The 16,640-nt window shown below is 50.3% G+C and overlaps 1 protein-coding gene across 13 annotated transcripts in view; it reads right to left on the bottom strand.

Annotated features, from left to right (window-relative positions):
• The window catches only part of MEGF11 (multiple EGF like domains 11), a 350,367-nt gene that overhangs the window by 167,222 nt on the left and 166,505 nt on the right, over window positions 1-16,640 (bottom strand). For all 13 annotated transcript variants that reach the window (XM_027569507.2, XM_027569514.2, XM_027569510.2 and 10 more), the window contains one exon: window positions 14,310-14,402. In XM_027569507.2, the coding sequence (XP_027425308.1) occupies window positions 14,310-14,402 (93 nt within the window). The remainder of the gene's footprint in view (window positions 1-14,309; window positions 14,403-16,640) is intronic.

Below are 16,640 nucleotides of genomic sequence, written 5' to 3' on the forward strand. Positions count from 1 at the left end.
TCTCTCAATTTGAATTTGCATTTCCCTGATGACCAGGGAGGTGAGCATCTTTTCATATGCTCACCGCCCATCAAAATATCCTTTTCCTGTGAAGTGCATGTTTATATTCTGTGCCAGGGTTTGAAGGGTTGATCTTACTGATTTGTAGGATTTAAAAATACAGTCTGGATATTAACCCTTTGTGGACTGTACGTGTTATGAGTGTCTTGTCCCAGTTGGAGGCTTGCCTTTTTTGTTTTGCCAGCTCTGACATTCTGATTCACAATGAGGCAAAAGGGGACCCACATCAGAGAGGCTGACTCTAGAGCAGGGTGAAGGCTGAGGTCTTTCTGCATCCCCAGAGCAGACAGACCCCTAGTAAATGTTTGGTGCCCATAATATAACTCACGTGATAGTTCTGTCAGATTTGTCCAGCAGAGAGCTGGGCTTACAGCAAAGGTCCTATGGAGACTTAATGAATTGAGTCATAGGTTTGCTGCACTATAAGAAAAGTCTTAATGTGCAGGCAGAGAAATCAGAAAGAGGGTATCTCCACTGTCAAAAAGAGCATTGGCTTTATGGAAGGATTTTCTGCAGGATATCTATATAAAGTTATGAGTTGGTTTAACTCAGAATTCAACTTATGTCCAGTGTTCCAGAGAGCAAACTGGGGTCTCCAACAGGTGGCCCAAGCATCTTGACTTCGGTCATCCCTGTGAGTTCCCAGTAGCACACTGATTCTTCATACTTCACAGGTGAACCAACAAAAAGTAAATGTCTTTCCAGATCACACTGAAAGCAGGGGCCAGGGTGGAGCTGGATCCCACATCTCCTGACCTCCACCTGATAAAAGATTGGAACCCAGAGCAGTGGGTAGTTTGAAGCCAGATCCCCAAGCTCTCAGATATAGGGGAATGAGCTGACCATATTGGGAAGGAACCTATTACCTAACACAAGCCAAGTTTAAGTCCAAATATCTCTATATGTATCGCTGGGATACAAAGAGAGACGAAGGACAAAAACCCTATTCGGCACAACCTCAGAACAGGAACAGGAATGATAGCTTGCATTAATCCAAGGTCCACTTGCTTGGGCTAGGGGATCCTTTGGCAGGGACAGGGGCAGGGTCTTACTTGTCTCCACATTCCAGGACTCAGCACTGTGTCTGGCATAAGGAAGGGGCTCAAGAAGCATCTGCTGAATGGACAAATGGATGAACAAATGGACGCATGCACAGATGGACAGATGGATGGAGGAATGGATGAAGGGATGGATAGATGAATGGTCAGATGGAATGCTGGACAGATTCAGAGATAAACTGATACATAGTTAAACGGATGGATGGATGAATGGATGGGTGGATGTTCCTCATCAGGAAAATGCCCTAGGGGAAGATTTGGTGTCAACAGAACCTCTCAAGCAGGCAGCCAAAGTTGGGAATCCTGCTGCAGCTGTTCGTAAAATATACCAAGTGGCATAACTGCAAGAAATAATTGCTTCTAATTGGGCTGAATTATTCTGGCCATATAGTAGACATATTTTTATAACTTTATTAATTATTCAATTTGAGGTCTATTACCCAGCCTGCCAAAATGGGCTTTCCTTATTAGAGGGTGACAGATTCCCCAGTTCAGCTGCTGCCTCTGCTGCTGCAGCCCTGTTGGGCAGTGGCTACCCGCCTGGGGACCCCCCGGTGTCTGAGGATGGGAGGTGGAGGGTAGGGCTGCCCCTGACAGGCAGGCTGGGAGTCAGAGATCCTGGAGGCCAAAAAGGCTGTTTCAGGCGATCTGCCTGGACATCCCATGAGCCATCAGATCTGTCTTCCCCGGTCTGGCCAAGGAGGCAGAAGGGTATCAGAATACATCCAGCCTGGCCTGTGTGGGTCACCCCCGGCCCAGATCCATTCACCAACTCTTAATCATGGCAGTCTCCCCCGCTCCCCATCCAATCTGCTCCCCACACCATGCCAAGTTAGCTTGCCATATGTTCTTCAGTGGCCTCCAGTCGGGGACAGGGGAAGGAGAGCATGGCCCAGCTGTCCTGGGGGCTTAGCCAGGACTGGAGGGCCGATCAGAGCCTCCAGCGTGTTCTCTGTTCCCAGACCAAGGCCCAGACCTGGTCACAGGATATTGGGAGAAGGAAGAGTTCAGAGGTTGCTCCACCAGGAAACAACTGGTTTGATGAAATGTGATGGCTGATGAAATGTGAGCCTTCGGGGGCTCCCCAAGGCCCATGGAATAGTGTCCAAGCTCCTCGGGCTGTCAGTGTCAGAGCACCACAGCACCTAGCCTGGCTCCCACTCCTCCACCCCAGTCAGCCTCTGCAGCAGCCACAGAAACCTGCTCACCAGGAGGTACCTTGACTTAGGCGCGTCTGTCCGCCTGGAATGCCCTCTCTTTCCGTACCTGACTACTGAAACTTCAAACCTCATCCTTCTTTGAGCTCTGGTTCCAATGTCTTCTTGGCATCTTTCCCACTTTCCCAGCTAGCCGTGATCTCTGCTTCTTCTGAAGGACCAACCTGACTCCTGGCCTCACATCACCATCCTTGGGAACATGCACCGGGGACACGCTGGTAGGTGAGAACTTTTGGAAGATCAAGGGACGTGGCTTTGAATTCTCCCAAGCAGCTAGCCCTGAGCCCCATACTCTTCCCTAGTCCTAGCACCACCACGAGATCATCGTCCAGAGGAACAAAACATGATAAAATGAGAGAGTGAATGCACTGGATCCCATTTAACACTGTGCTGAGCGCCCCCCACGTGCCTGTGGCATGCAGGGCCCCGGTGTCTCAGAGACAAGATCTGGGCTATGCCATGGGGAAGGTCGAAGGGGGAGGGGGCTGAGAGGCTAGCAAACACACAATCAAACACTAATCCCCCCGGGGTGGCGTGGACCACACTGGCCACATGTAGATAGTCAATGAGCAAAAGAGCAATGGGTCAGTGGACAAAGGAAGGTGGCGCGGGGGTGGGGGATGTGGAGTGATGGGAAATGAGGCTAGAAACTAGGCAGGCATCAGACCCAGAGGAGCTTTATAGGCCTGACCAAGGAGCAGGGGGCACTTCCCAGCAGGCAAAGGGGAGCAGGAAAGTGACAGGGCCCAGTGCGCTCTTCTTTCCTCCCTACCTCCCAAGTGTGGGAGGGGCTGGAGAGGGAAGCCAGGGAGCCCTGTAAAGAAGTGTGAACCCGAGTTGTAAGTGTGATCTCCAGAAACCGACTGCCTGGGTTCAAATCCTGACTCTAACACTTAGTGCCCTCAGGCCAGATACTCAACCTCGAGAGCAAAGGCCAGACCGGCCTCCCTTTCAGCCTCAAATGCCTCCTCTTCCAGAGTCCCACACCATGGTGGAAATACTTCGGAGTGGAGAGCGCACACACTGGGGCAGTTGTGTGGCCTTAGCTCCCTCAACTGCAGCACAAGGGCCGTCATCCCCACCTCGCTGGGCGGCAGGAAGGTGAAGCTAGATCGAACCCCCATCTCCAGGGGTGCCCAGCATGCTGCAGGGCCGGGCTGCCCCAGAGGCGATGCCCCCCTTCTCCCCTTCCCGGTCAGAGTTCCAGATAGTTCTCTAGGCTGCTGGGACCAAGATGGCAGAGTTCGCGCGTCCCTTCCCAGAGGGGCGGTTTCCCATGGAGACACAGCCCACGCGACCCTCCTGGAAGCGAGGCCGTGTGCTTACGTGAGTGCGTGCGTGTGCGTGTGCATGTGCGTGTGTTGGGGGTGGGCACAGTGTCCTTTTCATGCCTGAGTGGGGCCGGGGAGGCGTGGCAGCCCTGCCTGCCAGCCCCACACGAAGAGCCCAGCTTGGCTGCTGCCGTTCAATTCTGCTGTTGTCACATTCTCCGTGGGTTCTCCCACCCTCCTCCCTCTCCCCCGGTTCCTGAGACTCCCTGTGTGTCACTTATTTATTAATTTTGTTCTCGGGGAGCAGATGGCCGGAGCTGAGTCTGGCAGAACGTGCCTCCAACCCCCACCCTCTGACAGCTCCCTTGAACGCGCAGCTCACACAGGCTCCAGGCGACCCCGTTTCTGGAATTCTCAAACAAAAACTGACTTTTAGGAGAGGCCACACAGGCCTTCCTGACCCTTGATCCTGCTCGGATGGGCCTGGTCCCAATACCTCCCCTGGTGTGAGAGGCCCAGGGGCCCAGGGGGGAGGGGTGAAGCTGAGGGGCTGCCCTCCCTCAAGGCCCCAGAGAAGCATTAGCCCCATGCCCCCTTCTGCCCCGTGGACCTGGGAAGGAGACCCTTAGGTTTCCCCTCCTTCCATGGCGGGTGCCATCCCAGGACCAAGAGCCAGTCCTGGGCTAGAGATGCGGCGGGGAGACCAGCTGTCCTCATGCTCGTGTTTCGGGATCTCCACAGGCTGCCCCCCACCCAGCCTCATCCTCACCCACACGATGGTCTGGACGCCCATGAGGGCAGAGCACCCCAGCACCTGCTTCTCATCCCCCATTTCTCCTGAGAGGCACCTCAGGAGAGGAAGAAACTCTGGAAAGAGGAAGTAAACCTCTTCACCAGCTTCCAGAACACAGCCAAGGCTGGGAGGTGGGGTGGGGGTCTTAAAAGGAGCGAGGCAGGGGCGGGGGTGGGGGGCGATAGCCAAGGGCAAATCCGCCTTCTTGCCGTCCTTCCCCCGAAGCCCCCAGGACTCGGGCAGCAACTGGGTTGAGGTCTCTTTTGGCCTCCATCATAGGCTCCTCACAAGTGAGTTGGTTCTCGCCTTTCTTATCCCTGTGGCCTGTGGACAAAAAGCCAGGCACACCCACCTGACGCTCACCAGCTGCGGGACCTCAGGCCATCGCTTCACCTCTCTGGGCCTCAGTTTCTTCATCTAAGATGAGAGCAAGGCACACAGCCTTCCTTCCTGCACCTTCCCCCTGAGGGCTTTCCTGAGCCAGCCAGGTGCCCCTGCCCATGAAAGCCAGAGCCTTCTCTCTCGCTCGACTCCTCCACCTCCCCCCTCTCTGTGCTAGTAGTTCTGGCTTCTGCTCCACGTTCCCTGAGGATGGGGGCTATGCCCTGCACGTCCCTAAAGCCCGCCCCGCGTCAGCCCTGGGCCCCTGGCAGTGCTGTCCTCTGAGAAGGGCTCAACAATGTGCATTAAGTGGAACTCAAGGGACAGAGAACATGGAGCCAGTGGGGTCTGGGGCCCTGGCTGCTGACTTCGTTTTTGTTCAAAATCAGAATTCTGGGGTGAATAGCAGCTTCTCTTACGCACAGACCTTGAAAACGCCTTTGCTGCCGCATCCGCCTCTCCCTTCTGTTCCCGTCACGGTGACTGCACCCCAGTGTGTGCTGCTGACACGGAGCCCACTGTCCCGGGGAGGCCCACAGGCGCACCAGATGCCGGCAGAAGGCGGCCCAGGCGGTTCTGCAAGGGGCCGCGGGCTGGGCAGAGCAAGTGTAATTGCTTTGTGGTGATTCATCTGAAGTTGCTTTCACCTTGACAGCAGGCTCGGCGTAGTGGAAACATAGCGGGGGAGCTGCAGCGTCCCTGGTGGCACGATGCCCCTCCACACACCCCCTCCCAGCTGAGGCGGCCAAGGGCTCACCAGAAACCCCCACCACCACCAGCCCCGCCGGGGGAGGCAAGGATGTGAGTCATGCGGCTGCCCCCACCCATGGCCCCTCCCCACTCCTTTCCCAGGTCCCAGAATGAGGAGAGAGAATCACAGGAGGGCCGTGCATGGGGGCAGGGGAGAGGAGACTCCTTTCCCAGAGGTCAGTGGGAAGGTCACAGGGGTCCTTGCTTAGGTGATGCTGGATTGTAACTTCCCAGAAACAGAGCATCATGGGATTGAAGAGTGGAATATCCACGCCAAACTTCTCATTTTACTGAGGAGAAAAGTGAGGCTCACAGAGAGGGAAGGACTTAGGACTTAGCTAGGGTCACCCAGGCAGAGGTCTGACCTGAAGCCAGCTTTCTTGTGTTTTATGGCACAGGACTTCCATTTCTTTGGAGCAGTAGGGAGCTTTGGGAAAACACAGTTCTGGGTTCTAATCCCAGATCTGCCCCTCGTTAGCTGGGCGAAGATCAGATGTTACTCCACTTCCTGAGCTTTGGTTTCTTTGTGACACACATGACCTCTCTAAGCGGCCAGCAGAAATGAGACTGTCTGTGTGGGGCTTCTGCGCATGGTGAGAGCAGGAATCCCCATTCACCTTCCTCCTCAGACCCTGTGGCCCCTCACGCTTCCTTCTCCTCTCCCACTGCTCACACTTGGGCCCCTTACCCCATCCATCACTGAGGAGGAGCCCCTAAGTTTTGGCTGTGGCCCTTGCCAGCAGACCTATGTGGCTGGGCCAACTTGCTCCCCCATCAGGCCCTGCCCATGTCCTTCTGGGCCCCCCTCACCTGCCCCAGGAGGCAGGAACCTCGGCCCACATCCTGTACTTTTGCTTTGCCCTCATGTTCTGTGCTGCTAGACTGCGCTGTATCCCTGTTCATCAGTGAGAAGTGTGTCCAGGGGCCCCTGAGGTGGGAACTCTTCCCTGATGTACTTTTCAAGCCACACAGGGTTGGCCCTTCTGGAAATTTCTAATCCCAGTGCCCTAGTCTGACCTGTGGTCAGGAGTCTCTGCTCTAGGCCTAGGCTAAGAAGGAACCAGGAGGGTCAGGAACCTTTAGGTCATCGGCACAAAAGTCTATAGAACAACTTGGCCTATTTGTTTTGGTATAATGAGATCCATCTGCCTCTAAGATAACTCTAGTCCTGAACTCCTAAAGCAACTGAGAGGAGACAAAAGGAATGGAAGTCAGGAGATCTGGGATCAAGTCACAGCTCTGCCACGACCTCCCTGGGTCACCCAGAAGCAGTTTCCTTCCTCAAGACCTCAGTTTGCCCATCTGTAAAATGGAAGCAGACCCAACAATTTCTATGGTCCCTCCTAGTTCTTGATTCAGTGGTTTCAGGTTAAATCATGAGATGTCAGATTTGGTTCCAGGATCCCAGGCCATACTTTCTAATACTCTATTCCAGGAATTAGTGGCTCAATGAAAGATATGTGAAGAGATCTTCAAGAAAACAGCAATGTGAGATTCATATGACTCACAGCTGTGGAGGGCCAGCACTGAGCACTGTGGAAAATGCAGAGACCCTGGAACACCCAAGACGAGATAGTGTGGGCTGGGCCAGAGGCTTTATGCCAATCCAGAGCCAAGGAGCCCAGACACAGACAGTGGGGGGACCGCAGGCAGCCCAGCATGTTGGAGGAAAGACAGTGCCCAAGAATGCAGTGGGGAAAGGGGTTCAGGGCCTGATCTCGCTTTCAACCATCCTTGCAAACAGTCACCAGCACTGGGAGGTCTAATTCTGGTTATGGACTTCTTGCCTTTTCTACTGCTTCCCAAACTTTACCCCTAAATTAGCCCCACCCCCAGGGAGGTCTGGTGGCATAGCTCCAAAAGGTCCACCAAAGGCTCAAATAATCACATTTTTGGGATTTTTTTAAAGCATGCCAATTCTGCATTTAATTCTATAATCAATCTTTATTTGTTTTAATATAAGGAGCAATGTTTAAAATTACTTATCAGATAACTAATGTACCATTACATGGTGAAAAATTAAACTACACAGCTTCAAAAATCTTTAGCAAGTCTTTTCAACAAATTGTGCTCAGAAAATTTGATATCCATGTACAAAGAAACCTAAGTTGGACCCTTTCCTTATACCATATGCAAAAATTAACTCAAGATGGATCAAAACCTTACTGCAAGAGCTAGAATGATAACATTCTTAGACAAAACATAGAGGAAAAGCTTCATGACATTGGATTTGGCAATGATTTCTTGAATAGGACACTAACAGCACAGGCAACAAAAGAAAAAATAAATTGGACTTCATCAAAATTAGAAATTTTGTGCATGAAAGGACCCTAATTAACAGAGCAAAAAGGCAACCCATGGAACGAGAGAAAATGTTTTCAAATCATATATCCTATAAGGGATGAATATCCAGAATATATAAAGAACTCTTACAAGTCAACAACAAACAAACAACCCAATTAAAAAACAGGCAAAGGACTTGACTAGACATTTTCCCAAAGAAGATCTACAAATAGTCAACAAGCACATGAAAAGATGCTTGGCATCACTAATCAGGGAAATGCAAATCAAAACCGCAATGAGATACCAATTTACACCCACAGGGACTTTTGTTGTTGTTGTTTAATCAGGAAAAAAAAAAAAAAACCCAGAAAATAACAAGTGTTGGCAAGGATGTAAAGAAAGTGGAACCCTTGGGCATTGCTGGTGGGAATGTAAAATGGTACAGATGCTGTGGAGTGAGGTATGATTCCTCAAAAAATTAAACATAGAATTGTCATATGATCCAGCAACCCACTTCTGGATCAGCAATCACAAAGAAGTGAAAGCAAAAAAGCTATCTGTAGGGCGCCTGGGTGGCTCAGTCGTTAAGCATCTGCCTTCGGCTCAGGTTGTGATCCCAGAGTCCTGGGATCGAGCCCTGCATGGGGCTCCCTGCTCGGCGGGAAGCCTGCTTCTCCCTCTCCCACTCCCCCTGCTTGTGTTCCTGCTCTATGTCTCTCTCTGTCAAATAAATATATAAAATCTTTAAAAAAAAAAAAAAGCTATCTGTACACCTGTGTTCTAGCAGCATTACTCACCACAGTCAAAAGGTGAAAGCAACCCACGTGTCCACTGATGGATGAACAGATAAAATGAGGTATCTACAGACAATGGAATATTATCCAGCCTTATAAAGCAAAGAAGTTCTGACACATGCTACTGTATGGATGAACCCTGAAGACATTATGCTAAGTGAAATAAGCCAGCCACAGAAAGACAGATATTATATGAGCTACCTAGAATGAGCAAATTCTTAGAGACGGAAAATAGAATGTGGCTGCTATGGCTAAAGGGAGAGGAGAGTGGGAGCTAGTGTTTAACGGGTACAGAGCTTCATTTGGGGTAGATGAAAAAGTTCTGGAGATGGATAATAATGATGATTGCACAATAATGTGAATGTACTTAATGCCACAGACCTGTACATTTAAAAAATGGTTAAAATGAGGGGGGGGGGTGCCTGGGTAGCTCAGTCAGTCAAGCATCTGCCTTTGGCTCAGGTCATGATCCCAGGGTCCTGGGCGGGCTCCCTGCTCAGCGGGGGGTCTGCCTCTCCCTCTGCCCCTCCTCCTCCCATGTGCGCACACGCTCTCTCTCAATAAATAAAATCGTTTTTAAAAAATAGTTAAAATAGGGTAAATTTTATGTTATGTATCTTTTATCACACACACACAACTCTAATAAGCCCATACCTTAGTTTGAAAAGCACTGACCTAAAGCATCCCAGGCTAGTTTGGGAGTATGGGCAGATTTCTGAGCTGGTAAATGTTTTATTTTAATCCGCAAGGATAACTGCAAGCCAAGTCAGCCAGGGGTCTCACACACCATTCAAGATAAGAACACATTTGATTTGGCAGGAGCTACTCTTGGTGGTGGCCCAATGCAGATCCCGCTGCCTTCATTACTCGGGGACTGCGGTCCTGCCTCGTGCCAGCACGGGGTGGCGGCGGCATCAGAAGTGAGACACGGAGTAGTGAGGGAGCGCTTACTGTCCTGCACTTGGTCTGTGCACATGGATGAAACACATTCAATGGAATCTAAGAATGGGGGGCGGGGAAAGGTGGGGAGGTAGAGGGGAGGGCTTCTCTCTCACGTCTACCCCAGCCCAAAGCATCACGCTAGAGCCCCAAACCCAAACCACAAAGCACCACGGGATGGGAGGCTGCGAAGCAGGACCCAGGAAACACAATAATTAAATAGTACGATGAAGGCTTAAATTTCCAAGTTGATTCTTGGGTATCATTTGTAAACGTTAACAGGGCATATTTAATTTAGGAATTGGCTCACATCCTCCTCCTTAGAGCTGAAACCTCATAAATGGAATATACTGGAGCAGTGCCCAGTGTGGAAATAAAAGTTATGAATAATGTTTCTATCTCAATCATTGTCAGTGCTTTAATATTCCTAATTACTTTAAAAAGCTAGATATTCAATATAGGAAAACTTTTTTTCTTTTTATTTCCACTTGTGAGATTAGTGCAATTTAATAACAGCCAATCTGTCGTCTTTATTCGGTGTAAACTGACATTTCATCCTTCCACTCCTCATTATGATATGGGACGGAGGTTTATGACCAAGCATGCAGGCACTGCACTTCCCTGTATCAGTCCTTCTAACACCTCGGAATTATCCACAATAGCTCATGTGCCTGTTTGCCAGGCAAATCAGCATCACCTCTCTTTATGAAGCAGAAAGAATTTAGTCCAGGCCTTGAAGAAATGAGGCTATGGGGTTGTCAGTCTGGAAAAGAATGAAAATTCTCCCACCCCACCCCAGGACTAGATCTGTCCCCTTCACAACTGTCAAAGTCATAAATCCCTTGGCAGCCACGAAGGGCAGAGCAGGGCAGGCGGTAGGAATGATGGATCTTTATAAGCCTCCTTGCTTCTTCCAGGAACGTATCCTAGGAAGAAATCAGGACAAATGGGCAAAGATATATGCACGAGAAGAATCACTGTAGCATTTTTTTTTTTTTTTTTGCACAGGGCCATAGTCCCTTGCCCACAATCCAAAAATCCCTAAAAAGCCCAAAAGAAAAATTGCTTTAAAGTTCAGCACCAAAATTCATTTAGAGGCCAGATCTTCATGGAACTGATTCATGGTTATGCATTGCCTTGATGTCACTAGATGGAATTAGTCCTATTCAGAAATATTACTATGTCTCATCCCAGGGTGCTGCCCAGACCCCTCTGGGGGTATAGGTCATATACGTATTGTCACCACACACGTTTCTAAACTCTGAAAAAAATTGAAATTCTGAAATCAACGAGCCCCAAGGACCCTGAATACAGGATGGTGGGGCCTTACAATAGTGAAAACCCCCAAAACAACTTAAAAGCCCATCAACAAGAGACCGGTCAAATACCTCTGGTAATCCACAGAAGAAAACTCTATAAAGGTCTTAACAAATTTAAAGGGAGATTCGTGTTTATCGACAAAGATATCAGTGCATGACATAAAGTTAAAAAGCAAGTTACAGAACAGCACATAGACATGATCTCATTCATAAAAGTTGTATCTCTCATAAAAGACGTAGCTCTCAGTGCAGATATGTAGAGAAATGACAGGAAGGGCAACCACCCAAATGTGTGTGTGTGTGTGTGTGTGTGTGTGTGTGTGTGTGTGTGTGTGTGTGTGTTTCTAACCTTTTTGTAGGATTCTGGTGTAGTTTGGAGTTTCTTTTTAACACGAACAGGTGTGATTTTAGAATCAAAACAACAACAAAAATGATGCTTTTTTAAACGAAAATCCAAGCTTCCCTGCAAGGGGATCATATGTATAGACATGTACATGGGCAGCTCACATTCAGAAATCTCCAGAGGTACACACTGCATGGACCAGGACACCCATCCCCATGGGCACGGGCCCCAAAGACCCTAAGGCACACTCAAGCAGACAGCATCCAGCGGCACGCTAGCAAGCAGGCTCAAATTGCTTGGACTACCCCTGGTCACAGTTTGTGTCCTGTGGCTGATTCATCTACCTCCAGAATAGGATCTTGGGACCACATATTCCAAGCGGATTCTTCTTTCTCCTGTGAGCAAAAGTGTCTTCTCATCAAAGACCTATTTTAACCTTAGGCTGTATGAATAGAGGTTGAGCATCTAGAGGAAGAACGTGATCATTAAGAGGTTAGGTTTGGGACTCAGGTGTCTGCTTGGTGGACAGTCCCAGTTTCACCATTTACTAGCTTGTGTGTCTGTGCAAAGTTTGTTCTCATCTGTAAATGGGGCTAATAATTCCTATTCCACAGGGTTGTTGTGGAGATTAAGTGAGAAGGTAACTGGAGTGCCTAGCGCATCATAAAATTCAATAAACAGTATCTACTTCTATTATTATTTTTCCATACCAGCCTACAGTTGTGTGGTCAGACCTAGGAATGATAGTTTAAGAGGACTAAAGGCCACAGCCAACGGAGAGGAACCAGATGGGGAAGGCAGATCAGACCACATCAGGCAAGAAACAAAGGAGCTTAGAGAATAAAAACTAGGGGAAGGAAGTGATCGCTGTCTTCTAACACCCACAGGGCTGAGCCGTGGAAGGGGACCCCGGTTTCTTCTATGCAGCCCCAGTGGTTATTATCAACTACTCTTTGATGAACATCTTCCTGTACCCAATCCATGGCCTTGTCCACTGATCTCCTTGGGAGAAATTCCAGACATGGTGAGGAGAGTCATGGTGATCCATCAACCTGCTCTGGACTTTATCATGAGTAAGGACTAACTGGTGAATCCTTGAGACAGATTTCCACTTAATAGAAGGAGAAGCTTTCCAACAGTCAGGACATACTTTCACAAGAGGCAGTGAGCTCCTTGTGAATGGAGGGACTCACGCAGAAATGGGAAGGCTCTTGGTGACATCTAAGCTTTCGGTGCTCTGAATGATTTTGAACGGGAGAGTCTATGATAAATTCCTTTCATTCAAGGCTGGTTCCAGCAGAGGGTTGGAACCCATCTTTTGGGACTTCCTATGGGTTCAGTAGTACATGCCTTTGAGTCGACTTAGGGATGGTGGCTCTTCAGCCCACGAAAATGGATTTAATTCAGGAAACAGCTCACCACTGAGTCTGATGGCTGAATCAGGGGTGGGGGAAATTAGGCAGTCCCGTGTTATACTGGCAGCTAGCAAGGCCATTTCCCTGTTTGGTAAACTCACTCTAGGGGCAAGATTTACTCTAAACTGCCCAGTCCTTTTCAATCGAGTGCCACCTTCATTCCATTTCTTTCACAGAAGGGAAACCCTAAAAGACACAGACCATGTCAAAAAGACCCTCCAGGGCCCACCCCAGGCCTGGCACAGTCTAGCATAGAGTGAGCGCCACATGCACTTGCACTGATCGGTGGTTTATACGCACTCAGGGCCCCCGAGACTCAGGCTGTATTTCTCACCTCCAACAGGCTGCCCTTGACATTATAATCCAGCACGAAGCAAGCAGACCTGTCCCTGCAAGGCTCCCCTAATCCAAGTCAGTTCTCCGTCAAGCATTCGTGGTGAGCAAAGTTACATAACACAAAACATGGACGGGAGGTGGGGGAGGACAAGCTCTTGAACATTCTAGCCCACATGTTTCCTGCAGTCCACAGAAAGACTGGTGCAACACATTCCCTTACCTCCCTAAAGTTTACTTTTCAATGTCTGGAGGAATCCCTGGCCTCGTTGCTCAGCGTGGCCCACCTCAAAGCAGTGAAACAGGTGGGAGACAGAGGCCACTGAGGCCCCAGTGCATTGAAGAGTTTCCTGAGTCCCCCAAAACAGATCCCAGACTCCCCAAGCCAAGATAACCTCCAGGCTCAAAACAAAACCACATCCAATAGCCTTGCTGGGGGGTATGTTCTCATGTACTGGGTAGACAGGGAAGCTCCGGTCAAGGCCCTTGGGAAAAAGGACCGTAACTAGATGTTTCCACCCCAGCAGAGATAGCGGAAAAGGGCAAGAGCACCACACTAGACCACCATGGACCCACCATTCCCTTCTTCAACTTTTCATAACCATTACAGTTACACTGGGACTGGAAACAGAGAGGTGGTTCCCAAAGATGGGTAAATGCTGGGGGTTAGACCCCAATGGATCAGCTTAGATATGTTATCTACTCAAGTCACAATAAAAAAGACACTCTACCCCAGCTCAAAGCAGGAAGAAAACTGGGTTTCAACACTAATCAAAGCCTAACTGAAAATCCCATAAGACCATAATGTTGACCAACCATTGACTGCAAAATGTGCCAATGGGAAGAGGTTCATCTGTGAGCATTTAGGGGAAATGAGTCAGAAGAGCAGGAGTTGTTTTCATCTGGGTTCTTGGCAGAGAATTCCCTGAACAGCTGCTAGGTGCACCCCACCCTCTCGGTGGTCAGCCCCACGGCAGATGCAATGCCCCATACTGCAGGTGGTAGCAGTCTCTGGCCCTGTCCGTCGGTCCCAAGAGCATCTCAATTTCACTTTGACCCTTAAAAGACCGTATCTAGAAGTGTTTCATCAAGTCGGAGTTGTACAAATACTCCACAGTTCCCAACAAATGCAACGCACAACGCTCCTCCAGACCCCCCACAAACCATGACTCCCCATGTCCCTGGAGGCTTCCATCCCAAGTATCACCATGTAAATGCAGGGATGCCTCCTCCCAGATGTCCACACTGACCTGGGCTGCCCCAGGCCAACACAAAGAATTCAGACTGTACATGGCATGCCTCCCCCAAGCCACAGCCAAGGGACCTCCTGGCCCCCAAAGACCCCAGACTCACCGCTGGAACAGTCAGGCCCTCCCCAGCCAGGCTCACAGTGGCAGGTGTCCGGGGAAACGCAGCGGCCATGCACACACTCCTCCGTACACAGGGCTGCAGGGGGCCGGGAGAGAGGGAGGAAGCACAGGAACAGACAGTGAAAACCAACCATCTGGTCAAAGAGCATAAACCACTTTGTAATGATCCCCTGGGGCCCAGGGCTGCTCAGAATGCATCACTGGCTTTGGGGAAAATCAAGCTACTCCTGACCCGCATCATTTAATTAACTCTGAAATGAATCCAACGAGAGTGTGCTTCATCCCAGCCTCATTTCCTAAAAGGAAACCCAAGCCCGAGAAAGGGCAGCCTTAGCTTTTCAAGAACATTCTCTCCAAGATTTAACACTTGGAGACCCTCCACAAACCGGCCCTAAATCCACACTCCTGCTCTCTTTCCCATGAGCTCAGGAAGTGACCTGTCATGTCCATCCTTTGCTTTTCCCGGTTTCTTTCTACAAAGGCCCCGAAATTTATCAGGTTGCCTGCAAAGAACAGGTTCCTCTCCCGTTTCCCCCACCTTTCTGTTCTCCTCCCCAAATGCCCCTCTATTTTGGGGCTCTCAAATGTCAGCAAATCTGCAAAGTACACAAATGCTGAGGAAAAAGCAACAGCTAATTATAAGAAAGTAATTAAGAGAGACATCTATGATGATGATAATTGTAATTAGAAAGTGCCTGGCAATTTCTTATCACACAGTCAATGCTATAGCCTCCTGAGCCGGGAGGTAGCAGTGGCAAAGTTTCCATCTACTTCCTCCAGCTCCGAGAAGGCTTACTGGCAGCAGTTTGAGGAAGGGGGATTATTTCTCTCTTCCTTTGACATCTACACGTTCTCAAGGTCGTCCTCTACTCCTGAGAGATCTGCCCCACCATCTAATCAATCCATCACTGAAGGATTAGAGAAAACCCCCATTTTGCCACCCAGGCCAATTTTGTAAGTTCGGGAAATCAGCAGCTACCATCGACCCTGTCAATTTCTTAGACAGGATCTAGATGAAGGGGTTTCGGACAAGCAATGAGAGACCTTCTCTCCGCCTGGAACTGGCCTGGGTGGGGGAGAACAGGCGGCCCCTAGTCCTGAGTCCTGATGGACAACCACTGACTTCCAAACACCCACTCCACTCTTATGTCCACTGCCCGGTCTGAATGCCCATCTAGAGGCCACGGTCAGGTTAGACAACAAAGTCCATTTTATGGTTGGTGTGATGCTGACGCTGAAGCCATTGCCTTGGCTTTGCCCAAGCCCCCGTGCAAAGGCACCCAGAAGAGCCATTTCAAATGCCCCATTGGTCAGTGGTCCACAGTCAGCCTGCCCTCTCCAGGCCTCGCTGTGGTATATCAGGGGAGGGCCCCGACACCCATGTGCTTCACATTTGGACAGGTGGCTCTCAGGGAAGGTTCTGGTCTGTGAAATTTTCCACCGCCCTGGAGCTTCGGGGAGTGGCAGGGGGCCCACCATCTAACCCAGTTCTCGCTGGGGAACTGGGTTGGCTCCTGGTTCCGGTGACCAGCTCCACTGAGAACCACAGTGAGCTGCTCACTCAGCTGCTGGCAAGACCTCGTCTGACCATGCCTGCTTCCCGGGCTCTTCCTGCTCTGCTGGACATTCTAAACAAACTCAAACAGGTCAGTGTGCCCAGAACACACCGGACACGAGATGTCCATCCCCAGGCTCCCCATCAGAGGCCAGCACCTCAGCCCAGCCAGCTCCAAGCTCTGGCCTCAGCTGCTTCTTTCCCCCATCTGCATCCCCATAGGCTGAGGTCCCTGCATGGTCTACTGCCGGGTCGCTCCCATCAGCTTTTCAGATTGGCTCAAGACACCTCTGCTGCTTTCTCACGGCACAGAGCGACACCTTGATCCCCGGGGGCTCTGCTGGGGGGGGCAGCGAGAGCAGACAGTGAACAATGAAGCTGCCAACTATCAGGGCTGGAAGAGACCGCAGAGAAAATCATGTCCAACCCCTTCATTTTATGCACGGAGAAACAGAGGCCCAAGTGTTTGTGACCTCGTGGACAGAGTGTGGTCTCCTGGCCAGGAGGGAAGGAGCTTGGGGATGAGCCTCCTGAAGGTAAAGGGAGGGAAGAGGTGCCCCAGACCACGGACCTTCAGCTCTCACCCACCTGGAAGTCTTCCCAGCCCCAACGGCTAGGGGAGCCAGCCCAGAAGGACAGAGAGTGGGTGACCCCCAGGAGGGTGAGAGCTAAGGGAAGAAGCCAGAGGAGCTGCTTCAACACACTGGGCGCCCTGCAGGGGGGCTGAGGGGGGCTCAGAACAGCTCAAGGGAGGAGGAA

Source organism: Zalophus californianus, chromosome 6 (genome assembly GCF_009762305.2).
Source record: "Zalophus californianus isolate mZalCal1 chromosome 6, mZalCal1.pri.v2, whole genome shotgun sequence".
NCBI classification, from domain to species: domain Eukaryota; kingdom Metazoa; phylum Chordata; class Mammalia; order Carnivora; family Otariidae; genus Zalophus; species Zalophus californianus.